General features: G+C 38.4%; 1 protein-coding gene across 1 annotated transcript in view; it reads left to right on the top strand.

Moving 5' to 3' along the window:
- Window positions 1–21,295, top strand: part of LOC103148416 (zeta-sarcoglycan-like) — an 83,530-nt gene that overhangs the window by 24,296 nt on the left and 37,939 nt on the right. Inside the window, exons 2-3 of the mRNA XM_007567178.2 lie at window positions 3,714–3,836; window positions 5,991–6,063. Coding sequence (XP_007567240.1) covers window positions 3,722–3,836; window positions 5,991–6,063 — 188 coding nt within the window. The 5' untranslated portion in view covers window positions 3,714–3,721. The remainder of the gene's footprint in view (window positions 1–3,713; window positions 3,837–5,990; window positions 6,064–21,295) is intronic.

Here is a 21,295-nt window from a genome sequence, read left to right as displayed (position 1 = left end):
AGTTTTTTGCATAATTTTTGGTACATACAGAATGGACGGAGTTATTGCTGAGATATTTTTAAAATGTCAGATCAAAACCAGAATCGTCCACACACACATCAGTGTCATCATCACTGCACAAACTTAACAAATCCTACTGCATCTGGAGCCATTATGTTTCTCAGTCACATTAATAATAATGTCTGATTGGACTAGTTTAATACATCTCTTTTTGAAAAGATGCACCATAGACTAAAAGACTGGAGATGCTCTTTCAGTGGTCTGATGTCTCACCAGCACTCTGCATGCCTGATTGTTTGATGTGAAAGGCCGGCCAGCTGTTGGTTTAGCAAAACATGAACAGTAGGCATTTAACAGCATACAGCTAATGGAAAAGGACAAAACATTATATTGAGTTTAATAAAGCTTAATCAGACGTTTTTGAAACGACGAATGCCCAGTGTTGTAATAGATCAAATAAAAAATCACAGACTGTTTTAAAGAGTTTGTTCTGTGCATGAAATATTCCTGTCCAGATTTGACAATTGCTCCCTTTTCATGTTTTCACAATCTCAGAATTGAAAACTTTGATAAATTAGGTGACAATTAAGTTGTTCTTTTATTTTATTTTTTAGTTCATTAAATACCATGTTTATAAATCATTTTATCAAATTTTATCATGTTTATGGGCATAAATGAAAATTTCCAACAATTTCTTATCTTACTTCATACATTTGCTTACTCTGGTTAAGCTTTTTATCAACCTGAAATTTTAACAGGTGCTCATACACTTTTTGAGATCCACAGTATCTGTAAATGTGCAGGTGTAGCAGCTTCTCTCTCTTTTTTTTCCCTCTTGGTGTTTCAGTATCTTCCTCATCTAAGTATCTTTTCAAACACCCCACAGCCATGGAGGAAGCAAAAGACACCATTTCCTGAATCAGACAAGTATTTTTAAATATGCTGACCTGCATCCATCCAAAGAAAAAAAAAAGAATCTGCTCTATGAGCTGGATTTCAGGACAAAAACTAACCAGCAAAACTGTGCTAGATACCTGAGACAGAATCTCTCTTTTAAACATGCTTCACTTTTTGTTCCTCTTCATCCTGAATCCTTTTTCTCTCCTTTACTGATTTCTTCCATGCAACTCCAAATTCTGTCGCTCACTCAGACTCGCACATAAACACACGATAGTCTTTTGGTTAAGCAAGGCACAATGACATTTTGTGTAGTGAGAGTCTAAACAATGTAGAGGGACATAAAAGAGACAGTGATGGAGAAAGATGAGGGAGGAAAAAAAGCTTAATTCCAGATATCAGCCAATAAAGTTTGATTGTGACTCAAAAGATGTTCCAGCCTTTTAAGGAAGACGTTTGAGTTATAGCTTGAAAACCCAGATGGTAAAGGGGAATTAATGCGACAGCCAAAGAGATGGGGGGGGGGGTTTTATAGGTTCATCTGTAATGCAGTAATAAAACGCTCTTGTCTAATTCATAAAAATATAAAATACAGATAAATTAAATTAAAAGCATGGTCTATACATAATTTGCCAATTTGGAATTTGGTTGGCAACGTTTCACACCAGCTTGCAAGTCAGAGTTTTAATGACACAAAACCTGCAACATGAAACACATTTTTGGGTAAATAGATTTATTTTTCCCTAAAACTAAGAACCCTTCGCCGTGTAGGAAGGTCCTGCGTTCAAATCCCAACCTGGAGTCTTTCTGCATGGATGGATTCTCTCTGGCTACCATAACTTTCTCTGACAGTCTGAAAATATGCATTTTAGGTTGGTTAACTACTCTATTCAACTGTTCATATAACAAGTTATTCATGAAGCAAAGTTTATTATTCCCTAACATCTCATCCTGTTAGAGATGAGCTGTTATGCTCCTCATCACAGGTTATTTGTTTTTATTTGCTTTGGAGGTTTTTGACACACAGAAGGCGGTTCAACCGGTGGTGCTGGTGACACAGTTTGAGAAGCGTGGCTGCAGAAGAGTCTATCCAGGTCTAGTTTTTACAGGATCGTTTAATCAAAGGCGCTCGTACAGCTGCAGTTTTGTGTTGTCACCAATTTCAAACTGTTTTCAGCATCTACGTTGTGTGTATCGTAATCCAGTATCAGATTAAGTACTTTATATTTTGCATTGGAATTGTCCGGGCTTAAAACTTGGACTTAAAATAAGCTAAACCCCTTGAGCTTAGCCTGGTATGGAGCTCTAAAACAGATGCTAACTTTAGGCTAGCTTGTAGAGGAGACGCTACATATGATGTCTTTGTCACAGCTTTCTGAAGTTTGACCTATCGACCTCAGGACCTTTCCTCCATGTTGTACCCCAACTTCTGTTTCTGCTTATTTTAAGTAATAACTGTGAATAACAGCCACTTGTGGTAGCTTGTAGCTACTTAAGCTAACAGTTAGCAAGAGGCTATATACTAGCAGTGCTATTCAAGCCTTTTCTATGTTGTCTCTCAAACAGACAATTAATTGGACATTTTTTTTGACTGGTGCTTCTGTGTAAGTAACACACGTTTTCAGGCGTTTCCCTGCTGTCACACAACGACCTAAATGAAAGGGTGATTAACTTTTGCAGCACAATTTGGCATGGAGAGAAGGTAATGAAATCATTTGAATCAGTTGTGCTGGAGCAGGGAGACTTTTAAAACACAAAGAAGTGCTGGAGAAACTCTGTTTTATGGTATCAACGTTTTGTCTTTTACAACAGGAATGATTAAATAAAAGCTAATGTGAAAACCTTCATTTGTGCGGTGCAGTCGGGTCCAATCAGTCATTCATCCCAACACGCCGACCCAAACCTGCCAAATGCACATTAACATGCATCACCAGACGCTCAGCCGTGTTTGCTGATGTTGACTGAAATTTACGGTCCGGATGAGGTTAAACAAAATTAAACACTGCTGTTACACAGTGAAGGATTCTGATTGGTAAGCAGACAGAGTCCTATAAACGAAGGAGGAAAAAAGGCAATAATTAAAAACCTTCACTTATTTTTTTTTTTTGAAAGAACAGTTTATTAATCTAATGTTTGTACTCATAAATCCTAAATTAATCAGTTACTTTAGGTCGTTATTGTGAATGCTTATTAAACATTTTCATATTTTGAGTTAGTCTAATGGTGAATTAGAACAATTCTTTTTTTTTTTTTTTTTTGAGGTTGTAATAAAACTTAAAAATCTTAATTCCAGACGATTTTCAACCTTAAAAATAATTTTAAAAGCGCCTCGTTTGTGTAATATGTATTCAGCTGTATGGATGAGGTCGGTACAGGCAGCGCCGTTAAACTTTACAGTCTGAGTAAGTCGTGATATTTTTCACTGTATTTAAGGGAATTTTTCATAAAAGCTTTTTTTGTGTCCTTTGGTAAAAAGTTGTGAGACAAGCACCGAATGTTTTCTCCTTAACTGGGACATTTTGTTTTTAAAGATTTGTTTCTGACTTCATCTCATGGCAGCTTGCATTGCAAAAGCTGCTCAGCTACATTCTTGAGAAAAAAAAAAGCATGAACAAAGTCAGAATCGCTCTGGTTTGGAGCATCTTGTAGTTCTTCAATTTGAAACACTCAAGACTTAACGATGCTGCGAAGGGAGCTGGGTAACGAAATCATCCACTCATTTGTTAGTTGTTGTTTTTTTATTTCACGAGTTTCCCCTTCTGCTCTTGCGGTATGTTTTAAATTGAACACAGTTTATTTTTCTTCTTTTACTTCAGGTTCGGAAATGGTTGAGGCCCAGTGTCAGAGGTTCGAAGTGAAGAGCGCTGACGGCGAGAGAGTTCTGTTTTCTGCAGACGAGGAAGAGATCAGCATCGGAACAGAGAAACTTAAAGTCACAGGTGAAGTGTAGATTGTGACACAGTTGTTTACACGTTCGCATTGTTTTCTTCTTGTGGAGCGTAGCCATGTTACCAACAGGATAATGTTGGCGGTGGGACTCTGTTAACGTTTTTGATCGAGTTAATTGCAAATTTCCAACAAAAACAATATGTTGACAAAAATAAGCAACATTCTCAATTGAAAACGCCTCTTTTGCTGCAAAAACATTAAATATATAGATATGCAAGCCCAACAATAAACATACAGATTGTTTTTAATCTGTTATATAAGAAATGGTGCAAAGTACTGGTGCAAACCAGGAACTCCTAGTTATTCATGTAACTTGCACACGCTTATCTTCTCCAGCATCCCATCAGATTTTTTTTTTTTTCTGTTTCATTATTTTACCACAAACATGATTGTTTTCTGGGTTTCTGCACCAATTTATTGTCTTTCTGAAAGGAGCGCTCACGTACTCAAGGCAGCACTGACTGTCATTTGTTCTTGTTTTGTTTTTGGAGACTTAAATCAGACCACTGAAGTTTCTCAGAAAGTATTTATGTTCAATCACAAAACTCTTCTTCTCTGCACCGAATTATGAAATCCTCCAGCCGCTCATTTTCATTTGATTTTCAACGATTGAAACTGTTTCCAGTCAAACACTTGAACACTTAAATTGTAGACGTTTCCTGTTTATACACCTTGTAGATTTTTTTTTCTCACTTTTTTCCCAACTTTCCAAGAGTTTGTTTTTGAATGTTTTCTGAAAAAATAACTCTGGCACACTGCGAGTCACACAAAGTCGTGACTAAACTCAACAAGTGTTTGGAAAAAATACGCTAATCTCCCAGGTTTACATTTGTCATAAAGTAAACGCTGGTGTTGGACAGTGAATAACAAGTAGAGAAACCTTCAATAATCACTCTGAACTCATTTTGGTTATGATCTCAGTGATGGGTATTCAAAATATGTCTTCACACGAAGCCCATCAATGGAAGTCTGAAGGTGAACTTGTGCTAAATCCACTCCCACAGACTCACATAGTGCTGAAGGCAATTTGGGAGATTTGTCCATTAGAGTCACTCTAAAAGAATGAGGGCAAAGAGGTTTAGGGCTGGAGGTGATTGCTTTCGTCCTTTCCTGGGTGGCGGAGGGAAGAGAATGACACACCGTCCAAAAGAGCCACGTAAACCTCAAAGCGCAGGCTCACCGTGTCGCTGTTTGCGTGTGCTGGTGTTTTTAAAGTTTAAAAAAAGAGTGACATTACTACACGGTTCTGTCGGAGCGAAACCAGCTGGCTTGCCAGTTTCGGGTCACCGGCTGCGCTTTGAAAACACACCCTGGGTATTCTGGACGAGGAAAGGTGCCGCCAAGCCGACGGTGACGAGCAGCTCATCAACATTTCATGTAAACAAGAGAGAGGCGACAAAATCCCCAAAGCGAGCTTGGAAACAAATGCCAGATTCCTGTTGGCAAGATAAGCTGCATTGTGCGGAGCTCAAACGATAAAAAGCCCACACTAATATTCATAGTTTGCAGAAAACCCGAGTTCTGATTCTCAGAATTTCCCACAAAGGAACGTCGCCCGCTTTGGTTTTGAACAGCGACTCGGTCGTCTCGTTATCCGCGGGCCCGCCGCTGACTTTGCCTCATGCAGTATTAAATTTGCTGCGGTGCTGAGCTTTCAATATACCATCTATCGTCTCAGCAAGAGCTACTGCCAAACATCTGTTCACAGCTGCAGAGGTGGCTGTAGGACACAGGGGGCTAAGCACGTCATTTTATCAGAGACAACCTGTTTTGTTTTTTTTTGGTTTTTTTTCTTCCAATAGGAGGAGGCTCATGTTGGGAGGAGGATAATGAAATCTCAGCAAAATTAGCTGGGGCGTGTTTACCCCCTTACTTTTAGCATCTCGTTAAATATCCTGTCTGCATCAGCACCGATTTGGAGAACAAAAAAATGTTTAACTGAAATAAACTTTCCAGGATTTGACCTCCATTTCTTCACACTGCTCCTGAAATTACCACAGGGCCAAGTTTTACTGGAGATGCGAAATGAGACGACATTTCCGAAAAGCGTGACCTCCACAGAGCAAAGACTTTATGATGAAGTTGGTGTCATTTGATGTCAAAATAAGGTGTTTTTGGTTGTGACCCTTGTCTCCTCTCTCCAGGGGATGAAGGAGTGGTTTTCAGCCATTCTGTCGAGACTTCACATGTCAGGGCAGAGCCATTTCAGGACCTGAAGTAAGTACTTCAACTATCTGTATTTGTGTCATGGAAATGCTAATGTAGTTCAGTAATTCGACAAATAAAACTGTGAAACTCACACACAATTGGACATTTTTTAAAGTGTTTATTTAACTGATTATCACCTAATGAAACTCCAAATACAGTTTCTCAGAAAACTTGAATATTGCATTGCACTCATTAAAAATAAAATTGAATACAGAAATGTAATGTTCTGGCAGGTATGTGCACTAAGTGGAATTGACCCATCTGCTGTTAAGGTGTTAATGTTGTGCATCAACTTTACATCGTGACAAGTTTAGATTTCAATTTCAACATTTAAGTCATGGGGGAGAAAAATCTGAGACTTTGAAATGCTGAGGTACTAATGACTTGCTTATTAGCGCTGTCACTCATCCTCATGTATGCGCTGCTCACACCCTCCCCTGTGTACTCTACTGCACTAAATTTCCTCCCCCGTCAACAGAGCCTGTGGCTAGTTAGTTAGCTACCACGGCCCTCGACGATGACACGGATAAACAGTTTTTCTGTAACGTTAAGTTGCTTCTCTGCCGTTAACGCAGCTGCAGCACGTACACGGGTGTGATTGACACTCGCCGTGTGTGTTGGCTCCGATTGGTTGTTTTCTGACTAAGCAGGGAGGAGGCAGAGGAGCTCATTGTTTTTCACAGGCTATTTGTCTCATACTGTACTGCCACAACATATAGACAGTTTTAATAAATGTGTAAAAAAAAAAAAAAAAAAAACATTAGTGGTGAGAGTTAAGGACTTTTAAAGAAGAAAAATTATCTAATAATATCATGGTTATGATGGGGACCAATCGTTTTACTTTTATTACATGTTATTAAAACATTTTCATAATTGTGGTCAGTCAGGCCACATTTACAGTCCCCATGGAAATCCCTGTAGGATGTAGATGTGACTCAACCAAAGCCTCCCTGAATTTATGACGTGACTAATCTTGGTTGAGAGAACATGTTGTTAAGAGATTCTCCCACAATGGAGTGAAAAAAAATCATTTTACAGAAGGAATATAAAGAAACACTGCAGAGGCTCTGCAAGAGTTAAAATGTGGGAGAGAAACCGAGGTACTTTAAATGTTCTCTGGTGGGTAGTGGGTAAAAAAAAAGGCTGGAGAGTGGAGACAGAAAGGAGTGACACTGAAATCTGACACTCAACAAGAGTGATAGCGGCAGAAGCAGGACTGGGGCAGGAGGTGATAAGGACTGTCAAAAGAGAAGGAAGTGAGAAGACGAGCGAGAGAGAGGGAGAGGGAGAGAGAAGAGATGAAGTCAGTTGCTTCAGCGAAACCGATGTGCAGCTGAAGCAGAAAACAAAACAACCAGGACAGTTTTCTGATAATGAATATTAAAGTGAAGTTTGGGACCAGCTGTTGGCATAAATCAAGTGTGTGATGTGTGTGTTTGCCAAGTGAAAGCTGTGCATGGCGTATTATTATGTGTGAAGTATTCTGCTTTTACATATAATCACATCGTATGTCAGCAAACCAAATGTATCAGACTGTTGTTAAAAAAAAAAAAACTTTAAGTTTTGCACTCTTCCAAGTTTTAAAATGCGTAGAAAGTGGATTTTCTGAACCCCAAAAGACGTGTCATACTTTTCTTTTCTTTTTTTTTTGGTCGACATGTTTTTGTACAATTTTGTTTTTCTCTGTTTTTAAAAGACTTGGATCGATGCAGTTAAATGTAATCCTGTCAGAGATCTTTTGTTGGTTCAGTTACCCTACACTTGGTCTTTCGGAAATTAAACTTATGGTTCCAGCTTTTATTTCCAGTGATTACAATTTTATTTCTCATGAATAAGTTTTAATGAAAACACAGTGAATGCAGAACCACATATGTGCTCAAGAGTCAGAAGAAAACTGAAAGTTTAAACAAACAACAGCAGCAATAAAACCTTAGAACAGGAAGAACCGTTCAGTCAGTGTCTGTAACATGCAGCTCTGGAAAAAATGTAGAAACCACTCAATCAATTTCTCTGATTTTATTCTTTGTTGGGCTATGTTTGAGTAAAATCAACATTGTTTTTTGTTTTATTCTATGAACTACTGGCTTCATGTCTCTGAAAATCCAAGCAAAAATTTAGTATTTATTTGCAGAAATTGAGAAATGGTCAAAATAACTGAAAAGATGCAAATAAAACAATAACACTGGAAGAGATCAGAAATCAATAATTGGTGGAATAACCAGGAGGTTTTCAATGAGGTTCAGTGCAGTGGGCTCTTGACTGTTTCCACAGCTGAATTATCTCAATAACAATTAAATTCTGTTATAGCTGCAGGTTCTGTTAATTCAGTCATCTGACTCAGGTGAGTCGGACCAGGGAAACATTTAAACATTGCAGGACATCTGGTCCTCAATTATTGGGATTAAAGAGTCCAGCTGCAGATGATCAGAAACCAGAGCAGCTGTTAGTCGTTTCCAGACAACCAACAACATCAGTGTGGAGCTGGAGAAACGCATCAGGCCATTCTGCCTCAAATTGCTAAGAAAACAGGAGCAGCGAGGGAGTTTTACAACAAGAAAGATGATTTGAAAAGCCGCCGGTGGCTCTGTCTGTGAGGCCGACATGAGAAAGCCTGTGGCGTAACAGGGCGTGATCCTCAGAGTAAATTGGTTTTGACAAGTCTTTAAAAACGATCATCAGATCAGACCTTGGCATTCAAAGCGTCCACAGAGTAATTTCAAACTTCTGTAGAAGCAGTGAAAGTGGTGTGTTCACCTGAAACCAGATTGACTGAAGAATAAAACAAAGTCCAAATGTTCCTGCTGCGGTTCTTAAGAAACAGGAAGGAAGGTTACTGAGGCCTGCTGATGCTTTCTCTAAGGCCTTTGAAATTTCACTGAGAAACTCTGGAGAGAGAGAAAAGGGTCTTATTTCAAGATAGCAAAAGTATTACAAATAAAATTTGCAACTGGATTTGAATGGCAATGCACTATTTAAGCCAAAGCTCTAAAGTTTTACCCATTTTTATTAGTAAAATAATTTTCGATAAACCGACTTGTGTAACTGGACATAAATAATTTCCAAATTTGATTCCTCTTGCATTGGTAGTTTAATAAAACTTCTCTGAAGTGCTAAGCTTCTGAATAAACTCAAGTGTTCACACATCACACCTTCACATAGTTGATCTCTTCTGATTTCCTAAATCAATGCTAAAAATAAAGGTAATACAATCATGGCCCCTATTATCTGAAACTCTTTATTTTACATAAATGAACCGACTCAGAGGGGGGCCCCTCATAAGTGTTTACATTTTAACACAGACATTAGAGCTGTAATTTCACCATTTCTTCATTGAGAATGAGAATATTAACAAAACTGTCAAAAAAAAAAAGTTTTCAGCATGAGGTTTTAAATTTTGAGTTTAAGATTTAAAGAACTTGGTAAGTGTGATGCAAAGTGCAAAGAATAATCTAATACGGTTTGTAGCTATGGCAACACAAAAATCAGTCTGATGCTATGAGTTTAATCTTTGTGTTTGAGTTTGTCCTCAAATGCACCTCAGCAAATTATAACCAATTTTCAGTGATTGCTGCAAAGGTCAGCCAGTTAAACTCGGCTCTTTCTCCATCGAATCTGTGCTGAAACGCTGCTGACGGTGGTGATGATTTTAACAGGAAGTCGCCTCCTACATAATGTTCTGCCTCAAGGCCCTGATCAACCTTGGGCCAGCTCTGCTTCCACTCCTATTCTGTGAGCTCAGAAAGCGCCTGAGGACTCATCTGCTGAGTCCTCATCTAAAAACAATACAATGAGGCAAAAACACCATAATGAGGTTAAAAACATCATCAAAAAGTAAAGAAATCTGCATAAAAGTTATCTTCTCTTTCAGCGCCGCGGAAGTATTTGTCAGATTCCCAAAGAGTTCCCATAATTGCTTTGTTTTGTGTATTCTACTAAAATACAAGTGTCTGTTCAGAGTTTGTAGTCGATATGAAAATAAATAGTTTTAAATTTATCGAACACGTTCCCGGTCACCTTTCGACGTGTGTTGTCATTCACCCATTCACACACGGATAACTTTCTGTTCCGCCTGTTCGTGTCGGCGCTGCATGTTGTCACTGCCGTTCTGTCTACACCTGCTTGACGTCTCTCCCAGCGCTGCAAACGGCTCCCACTGCTCTGCTTTATCCCTCTTATTAAGAAAAGTTGAGTGTTATGCAGTGAAGCCAAATGGGACATGTAATGAGTGGACTGAAACCCATTTAAAACTAATGAGCTGTCCAACAGGTTATCAGTGGCGTACGGACAGGGGGGAGCTGGAAGCATTGAAAGAAGAGGTGCACACGTGAATCACAGGATGAAGTAAAGATGGTGGAGTTTAAATATCTTGTATCATCGAAGCTTCATTCACTTTCGACTTGTTCAAACTACTTTTATCACTGACCCACCTTCACTTTTATTTGGTTCCTATAAACCGGTGAGTTTTTTTTTTTAGCTGCATAATGGATGCATGAGACGTTTTACTTACATGTTTGAAGGTGAAGAGCCTCCTGGAGAGTGGAGTCTAGACTGAGCTGTTCGAGTTAAATTCCTATCTTGGACCTCATCTTGTCAGTGTTTGTTTTCTGTTTGTCTCTCCTAAGAAAGGAAGACGAACAGAAATGTGGCCTGATAAAATGTTTCGAGCTACATTTGATCTCTGTCCAGAGTCTGCACAAGGCTTTCCTCCCAGCCTTGTGCTAAATGCTTGTCAAGTTACTATTTAATCAGATAGATAGATAGATAGATAGATTAGATAGATAGATAGATAGATAGATAGATAGATAGATAGATAGATAGATAGATAGATAGATAGATAGATAGATAGGCAGGCCTGTCATAACAAATTTGGCTGGCCGGTTAATTGCCCCAGAAATTATTACGATATTCGATAATATTGTCGTTTTCAGACCATTGTAAACTAATTGCATAAAAATGGCATAACAATGCCAGCACACACTCTCTAAGACCAATAAACTAATCTCTAAAGTACATTTTACACTGGAACTGAGAGACGTTTTAAATATCCAAAACACATAAAACCAAAAACAAATCAAATGGATTATGAAGTCTCTGGAAACAAACATGCCCTTTAAAATATATTAATCATTAGACTCAGACAGGGAAAACAGGCGGTGTTGTGAGTAAGAAGTTTGATTGAGGGGGAAACAGGATATAAAACTTATTACTGTGTACTGGGAATCAAATTTGTGCAGCACTTTTCAAAATACTGGCTTTTCAATGTAGGGGCAGCATCTCTTCAGCTCTCAAGCAGACTGCTTCACTGTGCTCCATTTTGCATCTGACTGGCCTTTTTGGATTTGGTTGATTAAACACCGCAGTGACTGTAGGCTGTCAGTAAAATGGAAACGGCTCACTGGTTGTATTTCTTCAGTAGTTCATCCTGGTCATTCGGTTTGAGTTCAAAGTCCCAAACTGCATCTGTCGCGTTCGGCTTCTGGACCAGCGTTTCTCTGACTCGCTCTGAGGAGACGAGGAGCATAGCAGGCAACTGATCGAAGAGTTCACTCCTCCTTATTATTAAATTGAACTTCTATTATCTAAGACCTTTGTTATTCTCCGTCTAAATGAGTAGAGGTTATGCATGAAGCCTAGGTTTTCTCTCAGGTCACTGTACAGATATGTTGCTGGCATAACACAGATGTCTTTCATTTGCCTTCCTGACTGGTTTGTCAGCTGAGGTGATTAATCAAAACGATGACCTTTACATCAATCTTGTGGTGTTTTGAAGGTGAATATGTGCTAATGGAGCAAGTTTCACTCAACACTTCAGTTTTCACATAAAGAGGCAAGCACACAATCGCCCACATACACAACCTGGCAGTAGACGGCCGCGGCCTTGGGAATGTCTAAGCGGCGTTTAGGCGGCGGTGTCTGAGCATGAATTCATTTTAACATGGGTCGACTAAATTTCAAACCAGCGCTTGTGAAATTGCACAACACTGGCAACAACTTCAATTTCATGCCACGATATGTAGCCTCTCTGCATGGCGGTGACGAGCCGCGACTCACTCCAGCCTGCTGGATGTCGGACGTGGCTCCTGCAGGACGGGAGACCAAACGGAGAACACTGAGCTGGAAACATGCACAGCGTAGAAAAAGAAATTGAAATGAACGAAGCGCGCAGCTAAAGGACCGTACTCACTCCTGACTTTTGCACCCTTCGTCTCGATGCAGAAACACTGTATGAAACAAGCTAAAAATAAATTTGTAGTTCCTCTTTTACAAAATGAAAATAATTTAATTCCCAAGGACAACAATGCTTGGGGAAAATAGATTCTAGGGAATTTGGAAACTAAGAACAAAATACAGTTCAACTCTTTTTTTCTCTCTTTTTTTTCTTTTTAAAGCAAAGAAAAGGTATGTAGGTCAGAATGACCAATGAGGGGTTATTTTATTTTATTTTTTGATGGGACTGAAGCTAGTAAATGATAAGACAATAACATGGAGACCAGGAATTAGGTTCACATATCAGTAGACAAGGGAGAACAGACCTAACAAAAGCTAATGAAACCGTCCAGAATCCATGTTAAGGCTCATATGTTTTGTTTTCTTAACTCTTGAAGCATTTTAGCAGAGTGTAATTGCTTTAGAAAAAGTGCTGTGCTTTGCATTTCTTTCAGACATCTCCCTTTAGCAAATGACTGACTAAATAACTCTGAAGAGAGAGGATAATGTTGACTAGTTGCGTCTTTCTGTCGAGAAGAACAAACGCAATGAAAACGGAGAATTACATGGATGGAAATGTTGCATCAGCCTCGAGTGTTTTGGCTTTTGTTGTTTCAAATATGCAAGATCTTCCAAACTTCTGCTGGTTTCTAATAGAGAGTCATGAAAACAAACCTGGTTTGTTGAAGCGGAAAGCACTTCACTGCAGAAACAGATTAAGAACAAAAAAAACATCAAATGAATTCTGCCTTTGAAGATAAATAATTACGGATGTATAATGGCACTCAAACTAAATTGCTTTACAGAAATCACCTTTCAAAATTGCGGTGCTTCTTTTCTTTCAGTGTTTTCTTTCTGCATCTGCTCTTAGAAATATAATGTGATTTGTAAATCCAGGGCAGTTTTTGGATATGGCGCATCACATGCAAAAATCTTCTGTATTTTTTTTTATTATTATTATTTATTATTATTCTTGAATAAGAAGTCAAACTTCATCAACATGAAGCAAACCAATGTCAGGTTTGTGGGATGCAATAAAGGAACAAAACAGATACTAAAGTTTAAAGCAGTTCATTGTTCAATTTTGTTTCTTCTAATTTCAGGCAAGATTATAAAAAATCCTCTTGACAAATATGAATAGAGCCTGCATGTTCCCACGGGGCTTTTGTCAACCCGAACAAGAACTTAATCAAATCCAAATCAAGACTAAACACAATTTAACAAATGAAATTAAAGACAAAAACATTACAATTTATTGCTATTCTTTATTGAAACACCAATGAATGATGTGTGGATGAAAATTCCTGATTTTTATTCTTCTTTCGGAGTCACTCACTGTTAAAGAGAAGAAATATTAACACAAATTTGTCTTTATATGAGTCACTCCTCATTTTCTTTTCGCAATTTTATTTTTGATAGCTACCGCTGTTCTAAGTCTTTACTCATTTATTTATTCTTATTGATGTGCTGCCATTTTAGAAAAACAGCCTTTAATCTGAATAAAAATGTCCAACTTTCATTTTTTTCTAATCTGCTAGTAGTTTTAAAAAATAAGCCCAAAGCAAAGGGGGTCCAAGGTTAGACAAAAAAGTCTTTAAATCTGTTTCTGATTATAAAATTTGACAAATTTAGTTTGATTCTGTTACTGCATTTTAAAGCAATCTCTCATCCATCCATGTAAAATAAACGTTTTTGAGCTTTACATCATGTTGGAATGTTATTCCCTCATTGAAAACATACCCCGATTATTTCATGCATGTTTAAGAAATCCTTTAATCTCCCACGGCAACCAGTCAGCTGTGCAAAACGCCTGGGCGAGCTGAGAGCCGCCTTTGAGGCGAAGCTCCTCCTCGAGCTGCAGTTTCCAAGATTCCCAGCTTCCACCTCACAAAGCAATCTTCTCCCACGACTAACCCCAGTCAGCTCCTTCAGACTAGCAAACAACAATTAGCAAACACCTTCTGGAACTGCAAATCTCTGCTCGTCATATAAGCTACTTCTCAGTACAACGCTGGTAAAAACGTTAAAGGGTTTATAGAGAAGTGATGTGACGACTTCCTGAAGGCGGAGTTTCAGAAAGAGCAGGAGTTTTTAAAGAGACAGAGGCTCAAATTCAAGGTGTTAAATTGTGACTTATTCTTTTAAGTCATATTTGATATATGAAGCATTTTTATGACATAGTTGCTTAATTGTGATATAAATTAGCACTGTGTACCTGGAAAATGCATAATACAGTCCCTTTAAGCAGTATTGTCATCTTGTGTTACATGTTTTTGTTTTTATTAGTGTAGATTCAAGTTTTATGTAGTTAAACGTACCAACATCAGAGCACCAATTGGACTAAGAGGGCAGAGAAATAAGCAAAAGAGTGAGAGAAGTTCCAATCAACCAAACTGCTGTGCCGATGCCATAAATCTGGTTTGGTTTAGAGGTCTTCAGCACCTCCTGAACAAGCCATACAGCAGAGATGAACTATCTTCTTCAATCGATATCACCTCCTCTTTCATCTTCTCATCCCTCCCTGTGTGCCGCCCTCTCTCCATCAATACCTGGAGGTCAGGCCTCCTCAGAGAGAGTTAGCGTTCAGCCAGGGCAGCAGAGGAGAATTCGTACTCTTTGCCCCTTTCCACTCTCCATCACACTGCTTTAATAGAGCTAGCTATGCTCGTATGTTAGAAAGCTAAAGTGTACGCTAAAAAATTAGATGGGGTGGTGGGAAGGTTTATTTGTAGAATAATTTAGTTAAAATGACACATTTTTCAGGCTTGAAAAAATTTCAGGCTTGGAAAAAAAAGAATAATTACTATTATTCTCTTAGTAATTGTTTCTCATAGCTACTTCTTTCATTTTAAATATTTTACTCTTTCTGTTAGAGGTCAGGTGTCTAATGACGCTAACAGTTCAAAATTGTCTAGGACAATGCTTGAACTAGGCCACAGTATGTGACAATATGCAATTCACTGAGTGATTCATGTCATATTGTAGAAGAAAGTAAGAGTGAGAGAAGTTGCCTCACTCTTTTACTTTCATTAGTTGACTGTGAAATAGTTACAAATCAAAGTGTGTTTTTCTGACTGACATTCCTTTGTCAGCTAATGCTCTCCCAACACTTAGTGGACATTTGTTTTTGTTTTGTTTTTTCTTGTTTTTTACATTTTGTTGCAAGATTACTTCTACTCACTCTGTTTGTCATACCATCTCTGGAACTGATTTTGGATTTTCTAGAATTTCTTCAAAGGTCAACAAGCAGCTGAGCTAAAACCTGAAACAGTAGTTTGGTAAAGACAGCTGCTGCCTTTCACTCAGAGCAACGGCTGACTGCAATGGAGACTCTGGATGAAACCGGTGGAGAGACGCTGCTGACCAAGTAGTCACAGTCAGTCAAGAATTTTTATTGTACATTTTAGGCCCAATCCAAAGTATTAAATCCTGATGAAAAGATCGTTAAATGATTTGCATTGCATTAAATGACTCCACTCAACTACAGATCTCTGTTGTTACATTCCTGTGACTGAATTCAGCTTCAGCTAATGCAGTTGCTGCAACATGTGGTGATGTAACTTGGCAACTGTTGTTGCCAAGATGTTTGCAGTTTTGAACTGTGGAAGTACGGATAATAAATCTCACTTTCTTGCCACTTACAACTTTGCAAATAGGGTATTTCACACTGTTGTAGTAAAAGGAGTTATAGTCAGTGCCACCAATTTAACTGAACAGTTAAAACAAATGTAAATATTTGGCAGAATACAATTAGTTCACTGAGCTAAAGTATATAAAAAAGTCAATTTGGAGGAAACTCTAGGCAGAGTTCCCAAGATGGAACAAAAAGGACAGAAAGGATTACAGTTGACTGAATTTATAACTCTGGATGAACAACACATCACTGTGGTTCAGAATGTAGATTGTATTGAATAATGTTAATCTCCAAAAATGTAATTTTGGATTTCCATCGAGTTGTTTATGTATGAAATTGAACAGATATTTTCTACCTGGTTTCTTAAAATGGCCTTCAAAATATCTTCAACGTAACCAACCATCAACAGAACGATTCTTTAAAGGATAAACTGTAGACAACAAAACTAAATGGGACAAAGTATGTAGAAAGGAGTTAATGTTTCTCTGATTACCTTGAACACAGAAAAAGCAAAGTCCACTACTGTCTAAATATTTGGAAGTCATTAAAACCCAGCTTGAGTCAAAGTATCTTTAAAGTGTGGCAGTAGAAGAGCCTGCAGAGCTTCAAGTGTCATTTTCACTTGTTGGTCACAACTTTAAAGTTTCTCTCTTAATTTCTCTCGTCTAGCAGATTTGTCTCCATTATGCTCTTGTTTGTGCTCTAATATTCTACCATTACATTGGTGTTTATATATAGCAACTTTGTTTGATTGTGGGTCAAAATCCTTTTATTTTACGTCCTTGCCGACATATTAGAAACCTATCATGATTCATTTTAGATATATTGACAACTTTCAAACAGCAGTTTTCCCCCAATCTAAAGTGTGTGAGCTAAACCCCATTAAACCCGTTCAAAAAGCACATAATCTCAGTGTTTGCTGTCTTGTGTTTGGATTTCCGATGCACTTCTCTTTTCCCTGGAACACAAAAAGGACAACTAGGACAATTAGCCCTGCCCCGTTTCATCTCTTATTGATTGGACACAAAGGCGAATCATTGAGAACAAGAGGAGAGAAAGGGAAAGCATGCCAACTAACAAGCAACCTTGGTATGGGAACAATCCATAGCATATTTGAATTCAAGTTTGTACTTCCCTGCGTTGCTTGGAAGCAGCATTCTTAACGACGGCGTACCACTGGAAATAAGTGCTACGAAGTTCTGAGAGTCAATCAGATGTGACACTTATTAGGCTGGAGGAAATGTACCAATCAAAAACTCTTGTTACTTTACGAAAGTGGACACGGAGAGGCATTTCCTGGCATTTTCCTGGAACTGGAGCCAGCTTTAAACTTACAGTTGCAAATGATTACACTTCCATCCTGTCAAAGTCACATTTGCTGCTTTTTACATCTTGGAAATGTGCAGAGCTTTTTTTCTTTTTTTTTCTTTTTCTTTTGACTGAAGTTCACTCTAGCCTAATGAAAACAATGCAGAGTGGTTGGCTTTTTCTGCTAAGGGTATAGTGTTCCTTCATCACATCCAGGGGAAAGTGGATGTAACGCTGAGACCAACACACTGATCCAGTGCAACTAAGGAGAAGCTAAAGAAGAATCACTTGAAGACAGAGCGATGTACCTCATTTTTAAACCTGAATCGTACAGACAAAAAAAAATAAATAAAAGTTTTGGGTTGTGAGAACACTTCTCAGATGTTTGCTTTATGTTCTGAATATTTCCATAAAAGTTATTTTGCCATAAAATGTTGAAGAGAAAGCGCCACAAACATGCTTATATACAGTGGCGCAACTGCACATTATTCAGGTGGATGCGAAAACATAAATCGGCGCCCCCCCGTACCCTCCCCCTCCGAAGGAAGGAACGTCAGCGTAGAAAACATACGCTCGCTCCACCCCCCCGAGGCGAGGATACGTTAAGTGTGAAACTCGCGCTAGATTTACTTCATTATGTGCGTTAGGTGAAGGAGCATAAGGCACGCTGAAGTGTATGGGAAAACATAATCGGAGGGGGCGCCAAAACCAGAGGGGACGCCAAAACCCCTCCAGACGGGGTTTTGGCGTCCCCTCTGGTGCTGCGCCCCTATGCGTTGCATGTGCTGCATAGCCACTTTTTGCGCCACTGCTTATATACCAAACTGATAAATAAAATGCATTATACCAAAAAGATGCACAAGGTTTGGAAAAAGGAGTGGAAAAAAGACAAAGCATAAGGTTTGCAGAAAAATGATGGCGAATCATACAATTTAAATTTTACTATTTCAGGTTTTTTTTTCAATGCAGAGGGATGCAGCTGTTGAGAACAAGAACAGGAGAAGTTGTGGATCATAAAACCAAAAGACAAAAAAAAAATAGCCAGAGATGCAGCTGTGATGACAAATGAAGATTAAAAGGAACAGTAATTAATGTCATCAAGTGAAGTAAGAATGTGATGAGATCTGTAGTTAATCTCACAATTAGTACCAGTTCTTCCTGAATAGATTTCCATGCTTACAATCTTTTTTTTCTTCCTTTAAGGCCTGTGTTATGTGGAAGAGATAAAGCAGAGCAAACCCAACAGGTAAAGAGACAAAATGAGTCTCTTAAAGAGCTAAAATAACAACTAGGAAGGTAGAGAAGACTACAAATTAGAGCTGCTTGTCAAACAATATAAGGCCCATAATCAAGCTCATGAATAATGCCCCTCTATCCTGCCAGTATAAAAAGTGAATTTCAGGCTGTGCTAGTACAATGAGGCCACATTATGCTACGCTTCTAAATGCAAAAATAAAAAACTAAATAAGCCTCATTCTATGCAAGACTAATTACAAACAAATCTTAAAAAGAGTCCAACGCTTTACAATTTCTAAACATTCATGAAACTCGAATGTTGCTGCTGTTATTGGTGTTTATGTAATGTAAAAGATTTTCAACTGTTCCCCCTTTTTTTTTTCTTTTTTTTTTTGTTTGATTAAGCTGATGGGTGTCCATGTAATTATGTTTGACATTTTCTGTACTTTCCTATTTTGTTTACGGGGCAAAATATATATATAATAAAATTCGAGAAACCTTTTGAGCTCGCACCATAACATGTAATTCAGATGCAGTGAAATGCGTAATAGGTTGGCTGTTGTTGTAGAGTATCATTACAAAATTCACTATTCCATCACATTAGCAGCATGCAGCATGTTTACGGTTTCAGAAAAGCAGGTACTGCAGCTCTGGTCACGCTGAAGGCATCTGGCCTTGATGCTGAAAATTCTGTTGCTCATTTTGTCCAAAGGTAATTTTCAAACAGCGTCAGTCAGTTAGTTGCTTCAGGTTTTTAAGTCGGGCACACGAATGTAAGCTTGGGGTCGTTATCATTTGGGAAAACCTGATTGTGACCAAGTTTAACTTTCTGGCATAAAGTTGCAACGTGTGACATATTTTTTTTAAAAGTGTCATTATCCATTATGGTATAGTTGGAGGCCGGTTATTTTTTGAAAAATTAAACTTCTTTTGCTTTTTTCTTTTGCCACTTGGAGGCACCCATTCGGGGCCGTTGGGCGGGTTTTAGCCTTTTCAAACATGACACCTCCTGCTCTCTGCTAGGATGTAGCTTCTCCCCGTCAGCAGATCCTGTTGTGAATGCTAATGCTAGTTAGCATTGCCTCCCATGTGGATAAATGGTTTTCCAGTAACTATAAGTTGTTTCTCTGCCATTAGCACATTTAGCAGCGAGTACATGAGGTTGAGTGGCAGCATTAAGGGCCTCCTCCTGGCTCTGATTGGTTGTTTTTGACCTTATCTTCAGATGGGAGTACTAACTCAGAGGAAGTGGATAAACTTGATCTTCCCACAGATTTCCCGTCTCATATTATACTGTCACAACATGGTGACAGTAATTTTATTTATATAAAAGTGACATGCTGCAGCTTTAAGAGCCACAATATTTCCACATAATGTTTCTTTTTTTTTTTAAAGTGTTCAGTGACATCTCGAGACACTACCTTCACCACTAACTTTTGTTCTTTTCACACCAAAAAACATGTTCGTCTCTGTAACAAAGGGCCACAAATAGACAATTATCACAGTTAATCATTATGAAGAATCTTTTTTTTCTTCCATCTTTGACATTTGTAGTTCATTGTAATATCAATGACTTGTAATTGATTATATTTGCAGTTTCCCCCAAAAACCAAGAATATGGACTAGTTTCATTGTGGATGATGACAATCTTGACTGAACAAGGTGTAACGCGGCGCCTTCCAGTAGGGTCACCTAATGAGGTGTTTCAAAGACATCTGCACTTTCTGGGTTCACCAAAATAACCCGGGCCACAGTGTCAGTGAATAGGCCCCACACCAGCAGTAATCAATGCTCTATCAGAGTGCCTAATGCTTTCTAGAAATAATTAGTGATCTACAACAGGGTGTTGCAGACGTGGCTTTTTGTTCGCCTTGCAGCAGCTCTGCATGCTCTGGTTCAGGCATTGTTTTTTTCTTTGCTGATTGTTGTTTATCTTTATTTATCACCTGCTGTTTATCATCACTTGCCATTGTACACACCTTGAGCAGGGAATTCGGCTAAACAACAACAAGTAAATATTCCACAGGCTTGCCATATTGCCACCCATCTGTTACTATTGTGGAAATAAGCATGAGTTATGAGTGAATGTGTGTTGACTGTAAAAAAAAAAAAAAAAAAAAAAGAAGAAGAAAAAGAAAAAACAGCTGTTAATATCAGATTGTGACTGGACCAAATTGTTGTGTGTGGATGAAGACGATTAGAAATACTTTGAGGTTGCTAGGCAGAAAGAGTCACAGCAGATTACAAAACACACACGCACCTAGAAAGGGTGTGACACAATATCGCTTAAATATAAACATGCATGGATTCACCAAAGCAAAGAAGCAGCACCAGGATTTCCCACAGTGTATTGTAAGCCTGGCGGGCCACCAGGCTTTACTTGTGCCCCCACCAGGCTTGGCATTGTTTATTTTAGTTTCTTTTTTTATTATTGCCTTTTTAAGACTTTAAAGTTTAAGTTCAGGTATTAATCTTCCAGTCTTGAAATAACGCATAATGATCAGGTGATAGTTTCAAATTTAAACATTTGTTTAACTCAAAAACATGGCGGCCAGCTGGATGAATGTCTGCCCTAATGCCCTGAGCACCAGGCTTAGAACGTTTTCTGGGGGAAACCCTTCAGTACTGTTTAGTTTACTTTTTTTTTATTTTCAATAAATAAAAGAACATGACTGATTCTCCTAAATTACATATGAATTAATCTTGGGACTCCATAGTTATCGACACGTAATCAATTTGTAAAATGTTTCACTGGTAACATTGTGCTGTTCAATGCCCTCCAGTAATAAAGTAATTACAATTCTACTTAGGGAAACTTAAGATTTTGAATTAGTTTCATGGATAATAATGTGGGCC

The sequence above is a fragment of the Poecilia formosa genome, unplaced genomic scaffold (genome assembly GCF_000485575.1).
Source record: "Poecilia formosa unplaced genomic scaffold, Poecilia_formosa-5.1.2 Scaffold205, whole genome shotgun sequence".
Classification (NCBI taxonomy): Eukaryota; Metazoa; Chordata; class Actinopteri; order Cyprinodontiformes; family Poeciliidae; genus Poecilia; species Poecilia formosa.
The sequence above is the reverse complement of the archived record's forward strand: the minus strand, read 5'-3'. Positions and strand labels throughout refer to the sequence as shown.